The 27201-nt window shown below is 39.4% G+C and overlaps 1 protein-coding gene across 3 annotated transcripts in view; it reads right to left on the bottom strand.

Annotated features, from left to right (window-relative positions):
- The window catches only part of kcnt2 (potassium channel, subfamily T, member 2), a 368106-nt gene that overhangs the window by 290706 nt on the left and 50199 nt on the right, over positions 1-27201 (bottom strand). For all 3 annotated transcript variants that reach the window (XM_039735377.1, XM_039735379.1, XM_039735378.1), the window contains exon 2: positions 103-182. In XM_039735377.1, coding sequence (XP_039591311.1) covers positions 103-182 — 80 coding nt within the window. The remainder of the gene's footprint in view (positions 1-102; positions 183-27201) is intronic.

The raw sequence follows: 27201 nt of genomic DNA, 5'->3' as shown, positions 1-27201 counted from the left end.
TGAGCTGCTAAAAAGAATTAGACATTATATATACAGTATGCATAATTAAAACAAAACATTTAAAAGAATAAACTCTTGCAAGCAGGCAAAGAAAGTACTCACTTGATCTTTGGTTTTTGATGAAAAACAGCTTCAGTCTCTCTTTAAATGTGTTTTCATCCACATAGAATTCAACCTGCACCCTGCAAAAAAGTCAAAAATGTATTACAAATATATCATATTTTGGCAAGCAAACCACATTTTTTTAAAATATTAAAATATTTTTTTTTAATTTTCAAAGAATTTATTTCTTTTTATGACTTAATCTACTGTATATTAAACTGCTGTTGCCTTTTCCAGATCTCTTTACATTTTGCTCCCAGCATTGCCTGCACCCATACCATGGGACTTAATTAAAAGGGTTTGAGAACATGATGTTAGTTTTTGTTTTATTTTCAGCTCACCTAAAGAATGCTGTATTTGTATTACACATGAACAGCCAAATATATTGGGTTAGTTCAATTCATCTCTTTCGGCTATTACCATCATGGAAACATCATCAGCCACTAACGTCAAGAACCATTTGGCACATAAACAGTGTCATGCATGCACATCTGTGGACCACTCTTTGGGATCATCTGAAGTACGTACTACAACTCTGGGTCTAGAGGGGTTGCTGACCCTAACCTTCTCCTCTCTTGTTCCTTCCATGGCACAGGTGAGATTCTAGGTGAGAGCGACTGACTCCGTCCCTTGCAATCTCCGACCTATAAATCCAGCTGCTGCCAGAAGATGCTGTTCAGTCTTTTACCACACTTACCACAGGACAGATTTCCTTCCTAGCAGTGCTACCATTACGTAGCAATCTTACTTTGAAAGTTCCTTTGTATTGGCCTGCATATCAGCCCAAGTTTTCATGAACTTTTCTTATATTTCTGATGCAATTAAACAAAGATGACAAAGTTGGTGCCCCATTTTCCAGGGGTGATGTACAGTTTTTCAACCTCAAGAGCTTTCTACCTACAGCAGTCCCTGTGTTTAGCCAGTCTGTGATTCATTCTTGTTTCTTCCTGATCTCCAAATTGCTCCATTCAACCTAAAATATGATTAATTATTAATAACTTGCTCTATATTGTATCAGGCATGAGTGCATTGTTAATTTTTTGATATATTTGTGTTTTTCTGCAATATATTATTATTAACTAGCCAACCCGCGGTGTACCTTACGCCGCATAATCAGGCCGGTTTTTTAATGATTTTTAAGCACAGTGAGAAAATTAACATTTGAAAAATCGGTAATGTAATAAATCAGCAAGAAACGCAACATTGTAACAATGCACGGAACGAACCAACACACAATCGTCCGTGACTGAAAACTGGCGGACCGCCATAGCTCACGTGCCCACCTTCAACTCGTCACTTGAGTCGTTGTCGTCTTTGCACAGTCCAGATGAACCTGTGACTCACGCAGACTTTCCGTGTTCCTGCAGGAGCATCTAAGAAGACGCATGTTTGTCGTAGATGCGAATTGCTGTATGTAGCGTGTAAAACAGTTTGCTATGGTGCACGCGGTCGTGCGTCGTAACCGAAAACTCGGTTTTTAAAGACTGCTTACTTCTTGGAGATAGTGGGCATGACTCCTTCCTGCGTGCGCCACAGGTGTCTTACTTGTCGACGGCTTAGTGAATCCACGCCCCTTTCCGGCGCGTTTTCCATGGGTGTCTTGCCTTAGTGAATTATATATATATATATATATATATATATATATATATATATATATATATATATATATATATATATATATATATATATATATATAGATGCTGCTGCATTTAATATTAAAATGGTCTCAATATATTAAATATTGTGCCAGTAATTGCATTGACTCTTGTTAAGTCTGTGGATGTAACACCAGTAGTTAGCCGAACGCTGAAATTCAAGTTCGAATTTCTGATGTAAATTTTTTACATGTATTATAATAATGTCATACATGGGCGGTCAGATTCATTCATAAAGGGAAAAAATTAAATGGGCCATCAAATTGTGCAGAGCCTATGGGTCACAGAATTGCACAGTTTCTGTTCCTCCTCAATAACCTGATGAATGAATAACACCAAACATCTTATCCATCTATTTATATTTAAAAGCCTCCAACAACTTTAAAATTATTAACAAAGAAATTGCAGGAATTTTTAGCAAGTGTACATATCCAGAAGCAGTTAAGCATATTTCATTTGAATGTGGGACATGAGAGAAGCAAAAAGGGTCTTTGGGGCAGGCAGAGCTAATTTTTGAGGGACATCTTGGATAGAGCCATTTATATCCCAGGTATGCAATACTTGTTTCGTTTTTTTTATTTTTTGTAACAAATTAATGTTTATTGTGGAAGTCTGTTATTACTTCAGATTTATTTATTATGTTATTGTTTTACTATTGTCATGTGCATGTGCTTGGGAGACAGCGTAAGAGCTCTGATGATGGTAAAGTTTCCACCAAACCTGGGGTTGGCCCTGTCGTCTAATGCCTTCTCTCTTTCTCCTTATGCAGATCAGATGAGTTACAGCCTTTCCACCACTGATGGCATTTCCATTGTCCGCCATCCTGGACCCTCCCTTTTCTACCTGGGTCATGTATCATGTACAGGGTTACTGCTCCAACGTTCACACTTGATCCCACCCACTTTATCGATTGTACTAGTTCCACCAATGGGATCTGCCCCTACTCCTGGTGGGTTGCAAAGATGCTATACTTTTTAAAAAGTGGGTCTTGACACCAGCATGGTTGAGAAACATTCATCTATGTCATAGGTTCCCAAACTTTTTCGGGCCACCGCCCACTTTGCAAGACATAAATTTTATAATGCTCCCCCCATTATAACAGTTTTCCGCGTTCAAGCCGTCTGATATTTTCAATATAAATAGCAACTAATGATACATTACTGCTTATGCCGTTAAATTATTGAAAAAGTAGTGGCCAATATGTGCTTAATCTTGAACACTGTTATTAATATACTGATTTTGATGAAACATAGCCCATATGTAAAGATTGTAAAGTGTATGCTCGAATAACATTATGCACAGTATGGTATATGGCTGACAGTTCATCCCGGCCCATACCCCCACGCCGCCAGGTTGAGCCCTTCTTGCAACATGGAGATGCCCCAAGTTCCAGCAGGGCATCATGGACAATGAAGTTTTACATCACAGCCCTGCTGGATATCATGGGGGTCTCCAGGGAAGGCTGCAGGGAGACTCAACGATTTATATTTTCAGTATAACCTGGAAGTACATCCCAGTCATGGGGACAGAAGAAATGCCGTACTTCCAGGTTGAAGAAAAAGAGTAGTTTTCACCTGACCCAGAAGTGCTGGGGAATCACATGGGCTGAGGGATCAGAAGCACTTCCGGGTCAAGAACTATAAAGGATTATGGGAAACCCCAGTGAGTTGAGCTGAGTTGGGAGGAAGGGTGACAAGGCATCTGGGAGTGCAGGATTTGATTATTGTATTTTGAATTATAGTGTTTATTGGGTATAGTGAAGGTGGAGGTGCTTTGTGCACATTATTATAAATAAGAAAGTCAACATTTGGACTTTTATCTGGTGTCTGACGTCTGATCTGAGGGTTCAAGGGGAAGACCGCGGCCCCTATCTGTCACAACAGTTTCATACAATGGTTTAAATATGAACATTCGGAATACATATTAAGAGATTGCATTACATTAGTAAGAATCTCATTGTAATAAATAAAACAACATCAAATATATTAGAAAATTGTTTATTTCGAACTTATAAAGTAAAAATACAAAGCAAAAATAAATTAATGTGGAGTTTCATACAATGGTTTAAATATGAAAATTTGGAATACATATTAGGAGATTGTATTACATTAGTAAGAATCTTATTGTAATAATTAAAACACCATCAAATGTATTAGAAATTGTTTATTTCAAACTTACAAAGTAAAAATACAAAGAAAAAATAACAAATTAATGTGAAGGATGAGCCTGATGAATTTTTAAAAGTTTATTAATATCAGGTTCAACTTTCGTTAAAACAGTCGTAAATCGCCACGCTCAGTTATATACAATCGGTTCCTTTTCTTAGATAGTAAATTTGCTACAACACTAAACCCACGCTCAGCCAAATAAGAAGATGGAAATGCAATTAAAAATTTCTGCACTATTTCTCATAGTCCAGGGAACAGTGTCGGTATTGATTTCTGAAGCCAGAACTCTTGGTATCCACTTTTGAATTTTATTTTTAGTTCTTCATTTGTTGTGAGTTCTATGAGTTCCACTTCTAAATTTGATGATTCTGCTGTGTTTACATGTGAGAAAGGATCTAGAACCCAGTTTGGTATATTCATGTTTAGAATGTCCTTGAATCGTTCATTGAAATCAGCATGGAGAACCTCCAAAGTGTTGGCAGTATGTAAGTAAATCTTCCTTTTTGAGAGACACTGCTGATAAATTTGAAAAATGTGTATATTCCCCTCGGCCTAGATTCCACTTGAACAGAAGAAGTTTCCCCACAAAAGCGGTAATAACATTTTTTTGTTTTAATTAAATTAAATTCATCACCTTGTAATTGTAGATTGACTTCATTAAATATTTTATAGAGGTCTGCCAAATAAGCAATGTAATTTTTGGATGTAATCAGGTTGGCCTGCAATCCGTCATCTCTGTTTTCTAGGAACTTAAGTACTGAATCAAAAAAATTATAAAATTGATTCAGACAAATACCTTTTGAAAGCCAACAAACTTCTGTATGAAGCAGCACACGATTAAAACCTTCGCCATTTTCACTACAAAGTTGGCTAAACGATCTGTCACTCAATGAATTGCTTCTTAGCTTGTTGACTGCTCTAATAACATAATGGAGCGACATATGCAGGCGTTCACTTAAATTCTTCGCAACCAAATGTTGACGAACACAATGTATAGTATAGCGAGTACATTTGGTACTGCTTCTTTCAAATGCGCTATGAAACTCTTGTGGCGCCCTGTCATTGCTGGAGCACCATCAGTAGCAGCAGACAAAATATTACGAATAGGAATGTCTTTCTGTTGAAAAAACTTATTCATGGTATTAAATATAGATTCTCCCTTTGTATCCGCTTCCAAATTTTTAGCAAATAATAATTCTTGACAAATTTTTTCTTTTATGAATCATACATATGATAGGAGTGGTGCTTCATTATTTGGGAGATTTTATTCATCGAGTTGAATGGAAAATTGGTATGTCTTCAAATAATCACACAATTTTCAACATCATTGCACTGAATTATTCCTGAAAGGAATTTTCCTGATGATATCTGACGTTGGCTTATGAAGCATAGTGTTTATTACTTCTTTTACTGCCGGCAAGATTAATCCCTCCCCAATTGTGTGTGGTTTTCCCACTTTTGCAATTAATAATGAAATATTATAAGAAGCTTGTTATCCATCATTATTTTGTTTAGTGGATGACGCAAAAAGTTTTGATATAGTTGGACGTATAAAATGTTTTTCTTCTGGTACTTGAAAATAGGACAAACCTTTTTGTCAGCATGCATTTTAGTCAAATGCTCTTACAGTCTAGAAGGCTTCATTTGAAAATAGTTTTTGGCAAATCAAACACAGAGGTAATAAATGGTTTGTAGTACACTGAATAAAGCCATATTTCAAATAATCAATGCTGTGCTGTTGACATTTCTTCTTAGATTCAGACATAATGAAATAATAAAATTTGCAACAATATTCGCAAAATAAAAGATTTAATTTACACTTTGTATGACTCCACTTATCTATCACACTTTCAACTGATGATTGTTGGCAAAGCACATAAAAAATAATGCAACTTGTCCCTAAACCACTGGTACTTATAGATTTGAAATCCAGCCCGAATCGACTTGCATGCATTGACTTGTTTCCGATACCATTGTACTCGTGCTGTGAACAAATTACTGCAAGCACCCATATTCCTGTTGAAACATGCTGAACTGCGTGACTTACCTACGTAATAGTTGTCTGACATATTATTATTAGTTAAGACTCACCTGCTGCATGGATAGACTAAAGCCTGTATGACTCGTTCATTTTTTTATTTTGCACGCAAGTGCATTTTGTTCGTCCGACCAAGACATTGAATAATTTTAAATAATAATTAATAAATAAAATAATTACACAAGATATAAACACCAAGCCTACAAAACATAACTATAGAACACAGTATAATAATTTTTGAATAATATTTGCTTTGTCTTTCCCTTCTAGTTAGCAATATAAGTTGGTACTAACTAGGCTAACTAAAATTTATGATTTTATTTCTTTCTTGCCATTATTTTTACTCGTAATATTAAATTATATAAAATTATATAAAGGCTTTAGCGCCCACTTTGGGAACCTATGATCTAAGTTAATAACAAATAAGAAACACAAAATAATCCATCACATAAGTATTCATACTTTCAAGTCAGTATTTAGTAGTTGTGCCATTGGCAGCCATGACAGCCTTGAGACTGTCCACAGGTTTCTTTCTATGAGCTTTGCACATCTGGACATTGCCATTGTTCCCTATTCTTCTTTGTTAAACTCTGTCAGGTACAGCCTTTTTCAAATCCAGCCACAAAAATTCTGTTGAATTGAGATTTGAACCCTGACTTTGCCATTTCCTGGATATTAACACTGTTGTTTTTAAGCCATTTCTGTATAGCTTTGTCTTCAGGCTTGCGGTTGCTGTCTTGCTGTAAAGCAAATCCTCCATGATTTTGCTGTACTTTGAGGCATTCATTTTCCCCCCTTACAAGCCATCCAGAGCCTGCTGCAGGGAAGCATCCCCAGTGTATGATACTACCAGTAGAATGCCAGATGGTGTGTTTTTGGTAATGTGTAGCGTTCAAGTATGGGATCTAAATGGGTAGCCACAAAGTTCAGTTTTATTCTTGTCGGACCTATTGAAGTTCAGCCTGGCCACAGACAGATACAGGACACACACGTCCCAAAATACACACATTTATTATTTTCTTCACACAGCACAATGCCCACAGTGCACAAACCCCACAATGCTCAGTCCTTTTCCTTCTTTGCCTCCTTCTCTTTTTTTATGTCGCCTTGACTCCTCTCCCTCAGCCTCCATTCTCTGCCTCCCGACTCCAGCTGCTTGAATGGAGTGAGGTGGCCCCTTTTATATTGTACCCAGATGTGCTCCAGGTGCTCGTTGATAACCTTCTTGCAGCACTTCCTGATGCGAAAAGATGCCTATGGAAGAAGAGAAGAAGCGGGCCGCTAGGGTGGAGAAAAGAAGAGCTGCTCATGAAGCATCAAGTGCATCAACCTCTGAGCAAACAAATGCTAAATGGACAGAGAAAGAGGAGGAAAACTATAAGTCTGTTATCCAAAAGCTCAACAGACTTTCAAAGAGACATTTGTGAGACAGAGAAAAAAAACATTTTCAATTGTTCCTATAAAGTACTACCGTGTTCCCCCCGAAATAAGACCGGGTCTTATATTAATTTTTGCTCCAATAGATGTACTAGGGCTTATTTTCAGGGGATATCTTATATTTATTCATGTACAACAATATATGTTTATCCAAAGGACAGAAGGACTTGGATAGCATACAGGCTTGGGCAGATTTGTGGCAAATGAAATTTAATGTCAGTAAATGTAAAGTATTACACATAGGAAGTAAAAATATTAGGTTTGAATACACAATGGGCGGTCGGAAAATCGAGAGTACACCTTATGAGAAGAATTTAGGAGTCATAGTGGACTCTAAGCTATCGACTTCCCGAAAGTGTTCAGAAACCATTAAGAAGGGTAACAGAATGTTAGGTTATATAGCACGATCTGTGGAGTACAAGTCCAAGGAGGTTCTGCTCAACCTTTATAATGCACTGGTGAGGCCTCATCTTGAGTACAGTGTGCAGTTTTGGTCTCCAGGCTACAAAAAGGACATAGCAGCACTAGAAAAGGTCCAGAGAAGAGCGACTAGGCTGATTCCAGGTCTACAGGGGTTGAATTATGAGGAAAGATTAAAAGAGCTGAGCCTTTACAGTTTAAGCAAAAGAAGATTAAGAGGTGACATGATTGAAGTGTTTAAAATTATGAAGGGAATTAGTATAGTGGATCGAGACTTGTATTTTAAAATGAGTTCATCAAGAACACGGGGACACAGTTGGAAACTTGTTAAGGGTAAATTTCGCACAAACATTAGGAAGTTTTTCTTTACACAAAGAATGATAGACACTTGGAATAAGCTACCAAGTAGTGTGGTAGACAGTAAGACGTTAGGGACTTTCAAAACTCGACTTGATGTTTTCTTGGAGGAAACAAGTGGATAGGACTGGCGAGCTTTGTTGGGCTGAATGGCCTGTTCTCGTCTAGATTGTTCTAATGTTCTAATGAAATACAGTCATGTCAACTTCTTCTGAAATATCCTCATAACTCACCACATTCAAACCCTGAATTTCTTGCTACTCCAGCCGCTTTTAGAAATCCATCCAGGATTGATGTGCATGCTTCGATGTTTGATGAATGGTTCAGTGTCGACATACAAATGTATTCATGTTGCCTTTATATTCAGGCGTCACATATTCCCCGAAGTAATGACACAATATATTTTAAAAGTCTCACATGCCGTCTTTTTGTGAAGTCTTTTTTTTTTTTATTTGTACCTTTCAATACCATCAGAAAGTACGGCAGCATATTTGAACCACAGTCAAAAAAATGACATAATGAAGATATTTATTTTATGATTAAAGTGGAAATTTCAGCATTAAAATTGAAAAGTCCACTTTAATCCCATTACTGGTGTTATGATATTTTATGTTAATCACTGACATGGTTTTATAGTTTGTTGCTGATGTAATTTCTAAGGTTAAAAATACATATGTTGAATATTATGCGATTAGGACAGCACAAAGGCATGTTGTTTATCATTGCCGGTTTTTTAAATCTATCATCTTAGGTATAAATTCTATGCATGGTTGCTGTCTGTGTGGAGCTTCCCTCCCAAAAGACATGCAGAATGAGTTAACTGATGGTTTTAAATTGCTCCTGGTGCCCTGTGCAGTGGTGCTTCCTGCTTTTCATCCAGCGCTGCCAAGACAGGCTCCAGGCCCTCAGTGAGGGGTTTGAGAAAATGATGCTCTTTTAGAGTTGTAATTTACTTCTAATAAATTATACTTGTAAATATGTGCCTGAAGAACACTAAAAATAAATTGAACTGTCTTAGAAGAGGTAGAAATATTGTATATTCGTCTGATGAACTTGGAAACTGAAAGAGCTTGCTTCCCTTAAGACTGCAGAGAATGATGAAGAGAATTAACTTTTTAAGTTCTTGTCTATAAATTGAAATTAATGAGTGCTTTATTTGAATTATGCTGCATATTTTGACCTTATTAAATAAAGTTAAATGATTTGGTGCTCCATCATCATTTTAGAATTATTAAAAAATAATTATCAATAGGAAGGCCAGATGAGGGTCCTCACGGACCACAGGGTGTTCAAACTCAAAAGCACATTACCCCCACCAGGCGGACACGTATATTTCACATTATGAACATCACAGATATCAATAATACTGTAAATCAGATAAAGGCATTAAAAAAAACTCTAAAACCTGCTATCAGTTCAATTTCACTGTCTTTTCTTTTTCATTAGTGTATTATAATGAATATAGTAAATTAAACATTTTTGAAAGGTCTATACCACTGTCTGGCAAAAAAAAAAAAATGTGTAACTGCTCTTTTGATTTTGCATATTTACAGCAAGTAATAAAAAACACAGGAGCACCGCAAGGGACTGTACTTTCTCCGGTCCTGTTCAGTCTATATACATCAGACTTCCAATATGACTCGGAGTCCTGCCACGTCCAAAAGTTCGCTGATGACACTGCTATTGTGGGCTGCATCAGGAGTGGGCAGGAGGAGGAGTACAGAAAGTTAATCAAAGACTTTGTTAAATGGTGCGACTCAAACCACTTACATCTTAACACCAGCAAGACCAAGGAGCTGGTGGTGGATTTTAGGAGGCCCAGGCCCCTCATGGACCCCGTGATCATCAGAGGTGACTGTGTGCAGAGGGTGCAGACCTTTAAATATCTGGGAGTGCAGCTGGATGACAAATTGGACTGGACTGCCAATACTGATGCTCTATGTAAGAAAGGTCAGAGCCGACTATACTTTCTTAGAAGGTTGGCGTCCTTCAACATCTGCAGTAAGATGCTGCAGACCTTCTACCAGACGGCTGTGGCGAGTGCCCTCTTCTACGCGGTGGTGTGCTGGGGTGGCAGCATAAAGATGAAAGACGCCTCACGCCTGGACAAACTTGTTAAGAAGGCAGGCTCGATTGTAGGAGTAAAGTTGGTCAGTTTAACATCTGTGGCAGAGCGACGGGCATTAAGCAAACTCCTGTCAATCATGAAGAATTCACTGCATTCACTAAACAGTATCATCTCCAGACAGATGAGCAGCTTCAGCGACAGACCGCTGTCACTGTCCTGCTCCACTGACAGACTGAGGAGATCGTTCCTCCCCCACACTATGCGACTCTTCAATTCCATCCGGGGGAGTAAATGCTAACTTTACTCAAAGTTATTGTCTGCTTTTACATGCATTTTAATTATTATTTAATTTAATATTGTTTTTTGTATCAGTATACTGCTGCTGGATTATGTGAATTTCCCCTTGGGATTAATAAAGTATCTATCTATCTAAAAAAGACCATCTGGGAAATCATTTGCTTGCGTTTGGCATTTTTTGGTGCTTCTTATTCCCTTGCCTTCAGTTTCCTTGTCACCTTCAACAAAGGTAACAGAAAGATTATTCAGAGCGATGGCAAAGGGCAGGGGTGTCAAACTTCAAGCCTGGAGGGCCATAGTGGCTACAGGTTTTCATTCTAACCCTTTTCCTAATCAATGATCAGTTTTCACTGCTAATTAACTTCTTTTCCCTTCATTTTAATAGCCCCGTTTTTAAGGATTCAGTACTCTGAATTGATTATTTTCTTCATTAAATGGCAGCTAATACAGAAATGAAATGTGAAACGAGCGAACATTTGACCAGCTAAACTGGGTCTTCAAACTCCAACCAATTTCACTTCAACCACTTTTTTAATGAGAAGCCGATTGTTGCTGTTAATTAAACTCGTTATTTAATTCCATGGCTCAGTGCTGCTTTCATTTTGTCACAGCAGACATTTCCAAAACTGTTGATTTTCTGTTTTTCCTAAGAACATCATCAAAATGTTTTGGGGACCTGAGAGATCAATCTTACCGAGAGCTTCACCTTTCTTTATTTTCAGATATTGTGTGATGGGCACAGGTGAGCTGGTCATGTGGTGGCTTATTTTGTGTCTCATTATTGTTTGGCTGCTCATTAAGGAAAAAGAAACAACTAAGGGACCTGAGTCAAATTAATTAAAATTAAGGCAGAAGAAGTTAATTAGCAGCAAAAACTGGTCATTAATTAAGAAAGTGGTTAGAATGAAAACCTGCAGCCACTGCGGCCCTCCAGGACTGCAGTTTGACACCCGTGCCATAGGGGAACCATTTTTGCTTCACCAAAAGACCCACCCACATGAAGGATCCAGAAAGAACCCCCATTTATTTAGATAGGTAACATGCTCCTAAACTAATCATTAATAGAAGTCAACAAGAAAGAATAATGACTTCATACGTGAAGAAACCTTCCCAGAATGAACTGATGCTTTGTCAAACAATGTTTCTATGAGGAACCACATAACCCAGTAAAGAACCATAAAGTGCCATTAAAGAGCTGTTATTTCTAAGAGTGTACTTTATTTGTCTGCAAGGGAAAATTAAAACTTTAACGAAGCTCAAGAAAAATATAAATGTTATTAGGCTGTTCACCCCCAGCTCGCTTCGCTCACCAACCTCCCCCCTTCCTGCGCTATACACCAGCCATTTCGTGTCTCTGCCGCTTGCGTTGTGAAGAGGGGGACTGAAAGCACTCCAAGAAAATGCGGTTGGTCCTCCAAAACCCCTTCTTAAATGGTGATACAATGGGAAACAAATACAGGTTTTTTTTTTATTTACCTCCTCTTTGCTCGATCAGCTGCTGGCTTACTGCTAATGCCGTACTGCGTGATCTCCATCTCACACAGTGCTTCAAACATTTAAAAACCTGTAGAGCAGCTGTTCTACTCTTTATCTTTTATTTCCAGCCCCGGGTGTGGTTAAATCTCTTGGCACAAAGTCTTGTCTTGCAGGATTTGAGTTCTTGATATTTTTTAGTTTATAATATAAAAACGTAATAAGGATCTGAAAATCTAACAACATCACATTAATGTTCTATAAATTCTGAAAAGAATGATACCAAACATATATATGTAGATTTTAAAATAAGCCTAATTTAAAGCGTGACATAAAAACGTCACATAAAATCATTGCACTTTTAGGTTTAGGATTTCATATATATAGAGTAGATAATAAACCACAAACTCCAAAACACACACAAGAACTTCTGGCTTGGATAACAGGCTTGTAGGTGACAGTAAGATGTGCCCAGTTGTGCCACAGGTTTACATTTACAGGGATTCACATTTGGATAGAACAGATCCCGCTTTGTGTGTCCATAAATGGAACATGCTGACAGACGTTTGTTCCTTCCAAAGTTCCCGATTGAAGTCATTACAATCTTGGTAACAGAGTGAATGATATCTGTTGCGGAGTTAATAAATATTAACAAGGTGATCCAAATTTATTTCCCTTGGCAGGTAGTGTGGATAAATTCAATCAATATTTTAGGATCTGGACTATACATTTTAGTAATAATTGTACTGTGCTTGCTTTTTTTGTACCATTGCTTATTCACAAAGATGTCTAGTTCTTCTCCTGCTGTTTTCATTCCATCTGATCATTTCAGATTAAACCTATCCAGCATTAAATAGCATCTGGAATAAGAAGTACCCAAAATGTCACATTAACTGAACTCACTGCAATACGTCTATGTGGGTGCTATTGGACTGTTCATTGCTGCAAAAGCTGCTCGAATTACCCGTTGTCTAACTATCTGTAAGGTCAGGCTCCTCAGTCTTGACTGCAGTATATATATCTTGTTCAAATCATCATTCTGGTTTATTCATTTATTTATTTTAAAGATATAGTTTTCAGTGTAACAGCATCTTTTCTGTTTTTTAATTTTTCCTTTTGTTCCACCTATGAACTCTCGTGTTGAATGATCATCCATTTTGTCTTCTCTTTTACAGTAACACATCAAATGTAGATCACATAAATGTGACCCATTAGACGTCTGCTCTCATTGTGCTTTATCCACTCTTTGTTTCTTGTAAAAACTTTTTATTTAGGTTTGATCGGAAAGTTTTATAATATTTAGGACTGAAGTGGGGAAGGAATGGATGCCAGATTATGCGTTTATAAGAGGGCCTGTCAGCATAAACTTCGACATTTCCTGTTATCTGTTTGTTTGTTTTTTTTACTGTAGGCTAAGGCTTCTTTGTGAGTAGGGCCCCATGGTGTGTACCTGAGTCAGACAGATCGTAGATTTTTTTTTTTTATAAAGGAAAATTTACAAAAAGACAAGGAATGAAAATGTATTTATAATAAAAAATATACAGTACTCCCACAAATTACATTATAATGTAAATCCAAATTAGTTCAGTTTCTCAAAAATGTAACTTGTCAGTAAATAATAATGTGGTTAATGAAATGTATGTAAAAATCATTGAATCATAAATCCATACATTTATTTAATTCATTTAACCCAACTTTAGGGTCACAAGCTGGAGTCGATCCCAGAAGCATTGGCACCAAAGCATAAGCCAACACTATATATGGCATCTGTACTTTAAATATTACAAATCATAAATATTCCACATTGTCTGGAAATAATGTCCATTCTGAACTGGCTGTTTTCAAAACTATTGACCAGTAATTCAGATAAAAGTATGGTTGTGCTCCAGCATTTAAAATGCTTGCTACAAGGCACAAAAGCGGGTGGCAGCAGCATTAAGTGGTGCTTCTGGTGGAACTGTGAATGTAAATTCTGAAGAGCCTTTCAAGTGGAAATCCCAAAAATGAACCTTTGATGTAAACTTTTATGATGGTTTTGAACAAAGGATGTGAAAATGAAAGAGAATTCAGAAAAGAGACCATATTTACAAGTGTGGCTGTTTAACCTCTGCACCCTATGACATTTTTCAGTTTTGAAAACCTTTAAATTCCAATTTTAGTATTCAGTATTCAGCGCCTCTTACAGAGTAGACTGTCACAAGGCACTTACTTAACAAAGCAAACTGAAATACATGGCAAAGTAACAAAAAACTAATTTAATACAAGATAGGTCACAAGAAACAAACAAATAGAGCTCACATAAATCAGAATAGTTTGATAGTATGAGAAGAGATTCAGAAGTATCACTACATTAGGAAAAGAAAATTCAAAAGAATGAATATACAGTGGGTAGTTAAAATGCATCACAGAAGAAGTGAATTTTCAAGCACGCTTTGAAGATGATCAGTGATGCTGTTTCAGAAACAGTCCAATACAGAGATGCCTGGTGTGGATGAGGAGGAGGAAGAGAAGCCACAAAGGTAAATTAGCTGTGGATAACCTCTGCCCAAGGCTGCTTTGGAATATTCAGAAGGCCGGGTTTAGAAGACCTCAGGTGTCTCCCATAATGGTTTCAGATCTAGTGTGGTGATATATTATATGGAGTGTTGCAGTTAACAGCTGAATAAGTAGAAAGATAAGGACGTTTATGTTTTCCTTTTCTGAACTTTCCAATGAATGATGGAGATGTGAGTTGCACCCAGATATGCTAAACACACTTATTCACCCCCCACTCAATGATAAAGGAACAAATTACAGTTAACAATTCACTTGATTTGCATGTATTTGAAAGAAAAGTAGACTAATTTGTGAGCACAGGGAAACGTGAACATTTCATGCAGATAAAAACTACAGTTTTGGAGTACTGTGTGCAGTTTTGGTCTCCAGGCTACAAAAATGATATAGCAGCACTAGAAAAAGGTCCAGGGAAGAGCGACTGGGCTGATTCCAGGGCTACAGAGAATGAATTATGAAGAAAGATTAAAAGAGCTGAGCCTTTTCAGTTTAAGCAAAAGAAGATTAAGAGGAGACATGACTGAAGTGTTTAAAATTATGAAGGGGATTAGTTCAAAGGATCGAGACTGTTATTTTAAAATGAGTTCAACAAGAATACAGGAACATGACTGGAAACTTCTTTAGGGTAAATTTCTCACAAAATTAGGAAGTTTTTCTTTACACAAAGAACCATAGACATCTGTAATAAGTTACCAAGTAGTGTGGTAGACAGTATTACTTTAGAAGAATTAAGTGGATAGGACTGGCGATCATTGTTAGACTTAATGGCCTGTTTGGCTGAATGGCCTTAATTTTATTAAAACATTAGAAACTTTTTCTTCACACAGGGAAACACAGACTCATAGAATAAGCTACCAAGTACAGTGATCCCCCACCTATCGCAGAAGTTACGTTCCAGACCCATCAGCGATAGGTGAAAATCTGCGATATAGAAAGACCATATAAATAAACATTTTTTATAGTTTAAGCCATTGCTTTGTTATGAATTGGTACAAAGTACACTACAGGTAGGATGTACTTATTGAATTTTTACTCCATTTTTATTTATATACAGCACAGGTATGTGTGTGTATATATATATATATATATATATATGTATATATATATATGTATATATATATATATATATATGTATGTATATATACTGTATATACTCACCCTTGCTGACCACAGTTGCTGATCTTGGAGCCAGACAATGTCAGTTAAAAATGACTTAAATTTGCTCCTCATGTCTAATTTAGGGCGGCACGGTGGCGCAGTGGTAGTGCTGCTGCCTCGCAGTTAGGAGACCCGGGTTCGCTTCCCGGGTCCTCCCTGCGTGGAGTTTGCATGTTCTCCCGTGTCTGCGTGGGTTTCCTCCGGGCGCTCCGGTTTCCTCCCACAATCCAAAGACATGCAGGTTAGGTGGATTGGTTATTCTAAATTGGCCCTAGTGTGTGCTTGGTGTGTTTGTGTGTGTCCTGCGGTGGGTTGGCACCCTGCCCAGGATTGGTTCCTGCCTTGTGCCCTGTGTTGGCTGGGATTGGCTCCAGCAGACCCCCGTGACCCTGTATTCGGATTCAGCGGGTTAGAAAATGGATGGATGGATGGATGTCTAATTTACTGACTGCATGCTGACCTTCGCCCCTTTTTCTGACTGCTAATAATGTGCTGCATGAGGGAGCCAGAATTGTAGGAAAGGTTAAAGGCTATGGCGTGTTCAGTCTCAATCTCTGCCTTTTTTTTTCTTTTTTCCATTCTGCTGTGGCATGTAAAACATGAGACATCTTCTCTTTGTGAGGTCCATATTAATTGACAATGTATTATATTCATTTTACTTCCGGATAGGCATTCATCGGTTATCAGCTCGCATGCACACAGAACAAACTCCTATAATTAAAGACAAAATCAAACCTGTTGTATGCTAAATGAAAAGCTTAAATTCAGTCTCTCTATCTGAGAGAGTGCTGGATTGATTATTCCTTGTCTAGCTGCGGCCACATAAAGGCACAAAGGATGCATTGTGAAGTCTTCTATTGGGTATAAACAGGGTTGAAGTAAAGGAGTGAAAAGAAGACTGTCCCAGTCAGCGAGCAGGTCACCATTCGAGGTCCCCTAGGGTAGAATATCCTGGTTACAATATGGACAGTGACAGATAGGTTACAAATAATAGTTACAAAGCTGGTACTGACATTTCTTCCTATCCCCCATTATGTAAAGAACCTAAAAGGTTAGTTGGAAACTTTCATGTTAGGTGCACAGCAAACATAATCTGATAATATCATAAAACAATAGTAAAAAAATGAATACTAACTCAATTTGTCTAAATTGTGATGTGAATAGAATGGTATCACTTTGGTAACATCACGTGTATCTCATGCAATAGAAAGATATATATTCTTGTAATAGGTGTGAACGCTGGCCCCGGCACAGACAGACGGACAACATTTTTGCACCCAACACACTGTTTATTCACACTATTTACATAAATATAAAAGTCACGTGCACTCACACAACCCCAGTGCTCCTGGGACTGAATCCCCCCAAGTCCAGGGCCCACAGTCTGTACCTTGCTTCCTAGCTGCCTCCTGTTCTCTCTCCAGCTCCGTCAACACTGCCTCCCAACTTCCACCGCTGACTAGAGGGAGGCGGCCCCTTTTATGGGGAGCCGGATGGGCTCCAGCTGCTTCCCGGCACTTAACGGTGGCCACACCCCTGTGTGCGCACCCGGAAGCCGTCCGTGTCTCCCCGGTCGTCTTCCCCCCGGCACTTCCTGGTGTGGCGGAAGTGCCGGGCTCCTGGGACAATTAGGCACTGGGGCGCTGCCTGGCGGTGGCCACGGGTCCCTACAGGGCTGGGCTTCAAAGCCCCCTACCCGAGGCCCCCTGCATAACCAGGACGGACGCCCCCACTCGGTCTGGAGGAGGCACACGCCCTCCTCTGGTCCTCTAAGGCCTCCTGGGCCGGGCTCCAGCCCCGGCCGAGGACCACACGGGATAAACCGGCATCGGGGCGCCGCCTGGCGGTGACCACGGGCCCTTACAGGGTAGGGCTTCCATGCCCTCGACCCGTGGCTCCCAACAGAACCAGGACGGACGCCCCCTCACGGTCTGGAGGAGGCACAAGCCCTCCTCACGTCCTCCTGGGCGTCCACATAGGGAACCGGGCCAAAAGAAGCTGAAAGAACAGGTTCACTGCAAATCCAAAGTAAGTCACGAGAACTGTGGTTTACATCAATGTCAGTGTATGATCAGAAGGCCATAATTGCTGCCCTGCTATACTGGGAAATGAATATGATGAGTCAAAATTGATCTGCATCTTTAGCCAGCAAATCAGTGAACCTAAACCATACATGATCAACACACTTTACACCATAAAAGAACCATCAGAACCTAAACTATATGATATAAACAAGTAGGGGTGTATATTTCATTTCAGCAGACACTCACTTCTATTTTGAGAACAAGGTGAAGGATGGCTTCACCTTACCATTCATTCATTAACCTTTTACTTGTGTTTATGCACCACCATATATGTATGGTATAAGTGATTTCTGTACCACAATCCAATCAAATATTATTCTTCCTAGGACATTCTCAATCATTTTTTTTTCCATGGAAATTCCTGCTTTGTCGTAGATTTACATTTGCAGTCTGATGATCTGTAATTGCTTACTTGGTTTTTCTAAACATTTTAATTGATAACTTGAAATGGTAGTCACACAGTTTGCTACTTTATCCATAGTTGTCTCCAGCTTATGGTGTTTTTTTTTAATTTTATTTTATTTATTTATTTTTTTTTAGCATAATTGCTAATGGTGTCTAAGCTATTGACAAAGCCCCTGCCAAACATTTTCCTCTTGCAAAGTCCCCAAGACCTCTTCTTCAGGTCATGATAATCAATATAACGAGTAGAGATGAGCGAACATTGCAGAGTTTGCTTCCTTGTGATTTCAGCTAAATCCTGGAAATTGTTGTGATGTTCACCAAACTCAACAAAATGAGTTACAAACAACAGGGATTGAGAAACTGAACTAGTGGATTATAATTGTGTAGTGGGTGTCCCGGGGAGCTAGGGATAAGTAGGTCAACTATCCTGGAATGATTATTGTGGCCAAATATGTGATATGAGCCATGAAGCAGCAGTGCTAAAAAAGTAGGCCAAGACACAGAGGTAACAAATACCAACCACAAATGACCACCAACTAGCAATAAGGAAATAAAATATAAATGGTTGTGCTCACAGAGTTCCACTCATATGGCGCAAACATTGGCCATCCTACAAATCGGCAACTGGGACTGGCTCATTCCTTTTTTTTTGTTTGTTTCACTTGTGTCTTTTTAGATTCTTGTTGCTTTTTTCTTCTGTCAAGAAGAAAGAAACGCCTTGTAAACAATAAGAAGTCTATGGTTTTTGTAATTTCACAGTGTGTCCTGTGTTTTCTGAGGAGGAGATGGGGAGCCAAAGGGCTCCTTTTAAGGCTTGTTTTGTACCAGGGCTACAGCACATGGCTAATTGCATATGAAAATTAGTTACATGTGCAGAGAGAGCATTACTGTGTATCCAGTGGCAGTACAGGTATTCATGCACCTACATCTTCTCTAGTACCATCTGATCGTATATATATGTCCTTGTTTTGTAACTGAGGCATCATGTGTACTCCAAGTAAATCTGATTGCACTGCCAGCTGTATAAGGGTACAGTACATATCTAACATATAATACATGCTATTAAGAACACATATGTTACAGATTTATATGTATGTACTCTTTTTTTATCGTATTTTGAAGTATACTTCCTCTATTTGCTAAGAAATAAAGAACAATACAGTATAAGAAATACAATACAATACAATACAAAGCGATTTTTATTTTGTATAGCCCAAAATCACACAGGAAGTACCGCAATGGGCTTTAACAGGCCCTGCCTCTTGACAGCCCGCCAGCCTTGACTCTCTAAGAAGACAAGGAAAAACTCCCAAAAAAACCTTGTAGGGAAAAATGGAAGAAACCTTGGGAAAGGCAGTTCAAAGAGACCCCTTTCCAGGTAGGTTGGGCGTGCAGTGGGTGTCAAAAAGAAGGGGGTCAATACAATACACAGAACAGAACAAATCCTCAATACAGTATAAAAATAAAAATATTACAAGTACGGAGCAGAATTTAACAGCAGATGATATCACATAATATGATTTGGATTTGTTCAGAGTCCTGGAGACGTCAGCCATGAAGCTGCCTCCCCCATTGGCCATTCCACAGCTGAGACGGCGCTGAGCCAGCCAATCCGATGAAAGGACCCATCTACCCCACGATTCCTTTGATCCTCCATCAGGGATGACTTGCTATAAGAAATGGTATCAACAGTAGCACAGCAACTAAACAAGAACTTTAATAAAGGTCAGAACAGGCTTCTCATGAAGAGACTAACAACTTTTATAGTGTGAAACATCATGCATGCATTAAAACTCTGAAAAAATTTCTGACACATTTAAATATCTTCAAAATTAAAAAGCGCAGATTGGTATCTGTCTGAATTTTACTTTTTAAATTCTTTAATATTATCTCTATCTATTTTCCTCAAGACAAGAGAGAAAATGAATTCCTATCTTAAACTCCTTGTCAGGTATCTGAATCAGTCATTCCTAAGAACAGTAAAAATCATTTAAATCAAAGTCCTCGGGAAGATTTTGGCAAACAGGATTCAAAATTAACTTTCTTTCAGTAATTAATTTGTTAAAACTGAATTCATGAACAGTAGACAATCATGAAGAACAGACATACTGTGTGATGTACACAATGTTCATTGTAAAATGGCACCTCTGGCTCCCTTACGGTATTGCTATCTCCAGATGTGGAAAAGACATTTATCTATTGTTTTATGTAAGTATGGAGACAAAATGCCCTGGTTTATAAAACTGCTATATTTCAATCCTCTTGCTTTGTATAAACAATATGAACTTGCATGTCATTGCTCAAAGATGTGACAGCTGTGACTTGTAGGGGACACACCATCACCCCAAACAGCCAGACACAACCAAAACACAAAGTCATGAGTTCAAAGAAAGCTATTTTTATTAAACAAAATACCTTTTACATGTTTTTATCACCTGGTAAATCACAGTCACGATTCCTTTTCCACCTCTGCTCTCCTTCAAGCAAGCCTTGTCCACATCTTCCTGACTCTGACTCCTGTATGAGGCAGAGCAGCTGCTGTTCAGCTCAAACCCTGGAACATTTCTGGTGCAAGAGGATTTCCATCAGGAAGCACTTAGGTGGATCCTCTCCATAACAGGCTAACTCCCCCTAGCAGCACCCGAGAAACCCTACAGGGCTACACAGCAAAACTACAAGTCCTCTGCAGTATGGTGTCCAAAAAGGAGCCTTACCAGAGGGGTACTGCCAACCACTGTACTGGGGGAACACAGAGCCACGGAAGCCAGTCCCCCCGACTGTCCTTGCAACATAATGGTCAGTTAGTGGTACTTTTCCCAGTTGGGATTCCTGGCCATCCATATCCTTCTTTTATCAAAGTTTCACGGCCAGGTAAGCAACCATCCACCCTAGCCGGGGTGCCAGCCAACGTTTTCTGTGACATTGCAATCAAGGATATCTAATATCACTATATCTGATACAGAATCAACAGGCAATTCAAATCATTCTATAAGATAGGCTTGAACAAAAAGTATTCTTTTATGTTAATAATATACTGTAGTGTTTTATATAACTGACCCAGATTCCTCACTTTCATAGGTGTTCAGATGTGATGGATGAGTTGCATAAGATCACTGGGTTGAAGATTACCTTGAAGATAAATTACATTATTTATAGCAAATGCCTCCACATGTATTCTGAGGATTTCCATTTAACTGCTTCTTAGAAGTTCACTTCAGTATAAGTCACAATTACACTCTGTAAAGATCATCTTGAAACAAGTAGGTTTCTGTGTAATTTTTGTAACCTGGGCAGATATAAAGAAAACAGTCCGAATCGCTGTCAGCAGAGCAGCTTAAGTCGAATAAACCAAAATAAGAAGTTTGAATGCTAAGCAAAGCTGATGTCAAATAAATGTTGCAGAAAAACTCTTAATTCCCAATGGGGACAAATAAAGTATTATCTATCTGTCTATTCCATCTTAACTAGTGTGGTGCTGAGGTGTCACCCGTGGCATGGCTGCACTCAGGTCCTAGTCTAGAATCCTGAGGTGGTAGGTGCAGCAACACGCTGTATCAGCACATGCTCCTTACCTGTCCTCTCCTCTCTATCTATCTACCCATCCTTTATACTCCGTCCCAATTGTTTTGGACCCACTGGCAGCTCTGAACAATAATGCAAAATGTTTAAAAAAACTGCAGAGGATCATTGATTTCCTCATTGCTATTGGTAAAATTGTTTTGCCATTAAAATTCCATATTGCATATCCCAAGACCACACTGCTAATGTTTTCCTTTCTTCCCTCAAAGATGGCAGAATTACTGAACATCTACACTCGGTGGCTTTCTTCAACATTCTGATTCAATTGTGTGCAATTTGATGGAAACACCATAGCCTAATAATTTAGAGGGGTGTGTCAACATTCAAATGACACTGCATTCCACTTTATATGTTTTCCACTTTCTATACATATATACGTTGTTTTGTGTATATATATATATATATATATATATATATATATATATATATATATATATATATATATATATATATATATATATATATATATATATATATATATATATATATATGCTTCAGGGAGATACAGAGACATTGGCTTTTCCTACAGCCTGGAAGTACTTCCCAGTCACGAGGACGGAAGGAATAAAGTGCTTCCGGGCTGACAAAGAAAGAAGAGTTTTGAATTGACCCGGAAGTGCTAGGAAGTCACATGGACTGCAGGTCAAGGAGCACTTCCGGGTCGTGGAATATAAAAAGGACAATGAAACACAAGAGCGTTGAGCTAAGCTGGGTGGTAGGAGGGCAACGTGTCTGGGAGTGGAGGATTGTGATTTATTGAATTGATTATTGCTTGGTTAATGAATAGTGTAGAGTGGAGGGTGTTTAGTGCACATTATTATAATAAAAATATTAATTGTAGCACTTTTACCTGGTGTTTGGCATGGTATCTGAGGGTTCAAGGGAGTGGAAGCGCCCCCTACTGTCACTGTGTGTGTATATATATATATATATATATATATATATATATATATATATATATATAAATATAAATACTAGCTGTGTAAAGCCCATTCTGTAAAAAGTACTGGGTCCTAGAAACTATTGAAATCATATTTTGGGCATCACTCTACTAGGAGGTTTCGTTTTGCAGACATTCTGGCCTCACTTGTGTTATTAGCGGCTAAGTGAGTTTTCTGTTTCCTTGGAGGTGTATATGTATATGTATATGTATATGTATATGTATATGTATATGTGGCGGCATGGTGGCGCAATGGGTAGCGCTGCTGCCTCGCAGTTAGGAGACCCGGGTTCGCTTCCAGGATCCTCCCTGCATGGAGTTTGCATGTTCTGCCCGTGTCTGCGTGGGTTTCCTCCCACAGTCCAAAGACATGCAGGTTAGGTCTATTAGTGATTCTAAATTGTCCCTAGTGTGTGGGTGTGTGTGTGCACACCCCCCAGTGGGCTGGCACCCTGCCCGGGGTTTGTTTCCTGCCCTGTGTTGGGTGGGATTGGCTCCAGCAGACCCCCGTGACCCTGTAGTTAAGATATAGCGGGTTAATGGATGGATGGATAAATATATATGTACTAGCCAACCCGTGGCGTACAATATGCCACATAATAAGGCCAGTTTTTTAATGATTTTTAAGCACAGGGAGAAAATTAACATTTGAAAAATCGGTAATGTAATAAATCAGTAAGAAAAGCAACATTGTAACAATGCACGGAACGAACCAACACACAATCGTCCGTGACTGAAAACTGGCGGACCGCCATAGCTCCTTCTCCTGCCAGACGGAGGGATGGGGGTGCACGGCGTGGAGTGTGGAACGGGAGGAAAGTAGAAGAATGTCCATTCAGCTCCGTCTGTCATGCTAGTCTGCTGATTTCTCGTTCAGTATGCACTGCCTGCTCATGTGCCCACCTCCAACTCGTCACTTGAGTCGTCGTCTTTAAACAGTCCTGATGTACCTGTGACTGACGTAGACTTTTCATTGCTCTGTGCGGTTTTGGTTGCTTTTCTATATATAATCCACCAAGACACCCGACCACGGTGGAGGTCGGAGGGGGGTGTGTACAAAGGGTTGGGATGCAACCAGTGGGAGCATATGAGTCACACTTAGTGGGAATTCCACGGTTTGCAGTCCGAATGGGGTTCAACGGCTTACCCACGCCGGGTAGACATACGGCCAATGTCATGCATAATTATTTATTGAATGCTAAACACTTCTGGAAAGACACGGTTGTCTAAAACGGGTTGGTGTGAGAATACAACAGTAAGCGAATGAAAAGATGGAACTCTGGAGAGAGCAAAATACAACACAATAGTGAACCCATGGCATAACAAACGCCGCATAACTATTTAATGATGGTTGAACACTTCTGGAAAGACACAGTTGTCTAAAAAGGGAGGGTTTGAGGATACAACAGAAAGTGAATGAAAAGATGGAACTCTAGACTTTTCATTGCTCTGTGCAGTTTTGGCTGCCTTTCTATATATAATCCAACAAGACACCCGACCACGGTAGTAGCGAGGTGAGAGGGGGGTGTGAACAAAGTGCAGGAGCATCTAAGAAGACCCATATCTTTCGTGGATGCAAATTGCTGCATGTAGCGTGTAAAACATTTTGCTATGGTGCACGCGGTCGTGCATTGTAACCGAAAATTCGGTTTTTAAAGACTGCCTACTTCATTGTGTTTTAACCTCAGTTGTAAAGGAATGTTTTAAAGACCCCATGGGATACCCCTCGGTTTTGGCTGCTTTTCTATATATAATCCACCAAGATACCCGACCATGGTGGGAGGGGGGGTGTGCACAAAGGGTAAGGACGTAATGAGTGGGAGTGTACGAGTCACACTTAGTGGGAATTCCACGGCTTGCAGCCCGAATGGGGTTCAACGGCTTACCCACGCCTCTCTGTGCTGGGTAGACACATGCTTAATCTCATGCATAATTATTTATTGAATGCTAAACACTTCTGGAAAGACACGGATGTCTAAAACGGGTTGGTGTGAGAATACAACAGTAAGTGAATGAAAAGATAGAACTCTGGAGAGAGCAAAATACAACACAATAGTGAACCCGCGGCATAACAAACGCCGCATAATTAATTTATTGATGGTTGAACACTTCTGGAAAGACACAGTTGTCTAAAAAGGGAGGGTTTGAGGATACAACAGAAAGTGAATGAAAAGATGGAACTCTGGAGAGAGCAACATATAATTGTCCGTGAGTGAAGAAGACGCATGTTTGTCTCGGATGCGAATTGCTGTATGTAGCATGTAAAACAGTTTGCTATGGTAACCGAAAACTCGTTTTTTAAAGACTTACTTCATTGTGTTTTAACCTCAGTTGTAAAGGATTGTTTTAAGGATTCCATGGGATACCCCTCACAAACTGTTTTACACGCTGCATATGGCGACTCACCTCCGTGAGAAACATGCCTCTATGAACAGTCAAGGTGGCTCGGAGGTACATGAGGCCTCTACGACAGACGAATATAAATGACGCCGTTCTTTCTGTGTTGTCGCGCCCGAGTTGGTGGGCGTGGCTCTGCGAGTTGTCGTCGTATCCAACGGTCTTGGAGTTGGTGGGCGTGGCTCCTCCCTGCGTGCGCCATAGGTATCTTACTTGTCGGCGGCTTAGTGAATCCACGCCCCTTCCGGCGTGCTTTCCATGGGTGTCTTGCCTTTCCATGGGTATCTTGCTTTAGTGAATTATATATATAAATGTTTTTGTAAATATATATTTTTATTTATTTATAAATATAATATTTTTATTTATTTATAATGATTTATTTATAGTTATTGTATTATTACTGGTGCTGTAATTTGTGTCTGAGTGCCTGGGCTAGCGAGCGTCCAGGATGCAGGCCTTTAATGTTCTCTTTGGCAAAGCCATCAGCAGTGTGTCTGTTTGCGGAGAGAGTGTTGACCTTGTTGAGGGGTTTAGTCAGTAGAAGGATTGGGAGAGCATAGGGGGTCATAAGGTCGTTGGAAAGGGGTGTGTGGCTCTCCTGATATCTATGCAAAAGGACCAAGGTCAAAGTCTTTAGAGTATTCGTGCTTTATTTTTTGGACGCTATCCAGTGACCTGAGATGAAAACTGGAGTCCTTTGATATTGTGTACCTTTGGAGAATCTTTGGGTACTGCTGGTTGACTTTGTGTCGAACGAGCAGTTGTTCATGGAGTCCCGAATGAGGCACATTACCTGCATTGTGAGGGAACATCATTTTTGGCACTACGGGCATGTAGCATGATTCCCCAAGGGTGATCCTCATTGTTGAAGACCCGAGTGGCTGGACCAAGACAAGGCGAAGCCCACGTAACACCAGGTTGCAGCAGAAAGAGGGTAATTTCTGGAGGGTGGGTTTGGACTATGTGTCTGCCTGGGGGGTTGACAGCCAGGATCTTGTGCTGTTTCGTCATGTGGTGGGTGCAGCAGTGCACTGTACCAGTGCATGATGCCCAACCTGACCTGACCTGCTTTAATTTGGATGCACGGTATAATTTCTTTACCAACTATGTTTGTTGTGACAGAGAAAGATCTGCCCTTCAAAATGATACTTAGGCCAGGAGTCTTCAATGATGCACATGTACTCTGTATGCCATGGATACTTACTTGAAAACAGTAAAAGCAGTGAAAAAGAATAATTGCTTTTTGTACTGCTTCAAAATAGTAAAACTAGAAAGATTATTTGCAGATAGTTCATAACAATTTTTTCTGGGTGTTCTTCACATATTCACTAATACTTTTATAGTGTTTGTAAGCCTATTCTAAAACCAGTACAAATAAGAATATCATTTAAAGGACATTTTTTGGTTAAAAAAAAAAATCATGAATTTGCAACTTATTCTGCTGTGATGTATGTGTTCTCCAATTGTAAACATTTCAAAAAAGAAATGTCTGACATTTTTTTGAGGGTAGAACATGAATATTGAGTGATGGAAGATGAAGCCATAGCAAGAAGAATCTGACAAAAATTAAGTTGAGTTTCCCGGACAAACACGAAGCATTAAAGCTTGCTTTTGGCAAAGCTATTTCATATGTGAGATATAACTCATATTGTTGCTTGAACTACAATTTATGTGACTGGTGTTATGATTTGTGAGTTTTCAAACATGTGTGAACCTCGCCCCGGACACAGACAGGCAGACACGTGAATGTCACCCACAGTCACTGGTTTATTCTCCATTCTTTTATACAACTCTGCTCACCAACCCCCAATATCCCTCAGTCCAGGCCACTCCAATGCCTTCTCTTTTCTTCTCTTTTCTCTCACACTCTTTCTCTTTTCTTCCCACGGCCTCCTTCCTCCTCCAGACGTTGCCACTCTTCCACCCGACTCTTGTCAATGACTGGAGGGAGGCGGCCCCTTTTATAGGAACCCGGATGGGCTCCAGCTGCTTCCCGGCAATCTCCCGCGGACACACCCCGTGTGGCGGAAGTGCCGGCTGCGCACCCGGAAGTCCCCTGTCGTCTTCCCC

Source organism: Polypterus senegalus, chromosome 14 (assembly GCF_016835505.1).
Source record: "Polypterus senegalus isolate Bchr_013 chromosome 14, ASM1683550v1, whole genome shotgun sequence".
Lineage (NCBI taxonomy): Eukaryota > Metazoa > Chordata > Cladistia > Polypteriformes > Polypteridae > Polypterus > Polypterus senegalus.
This window is presented reverse-complemented; position numbering and strand designations above follow the sequence as displayed.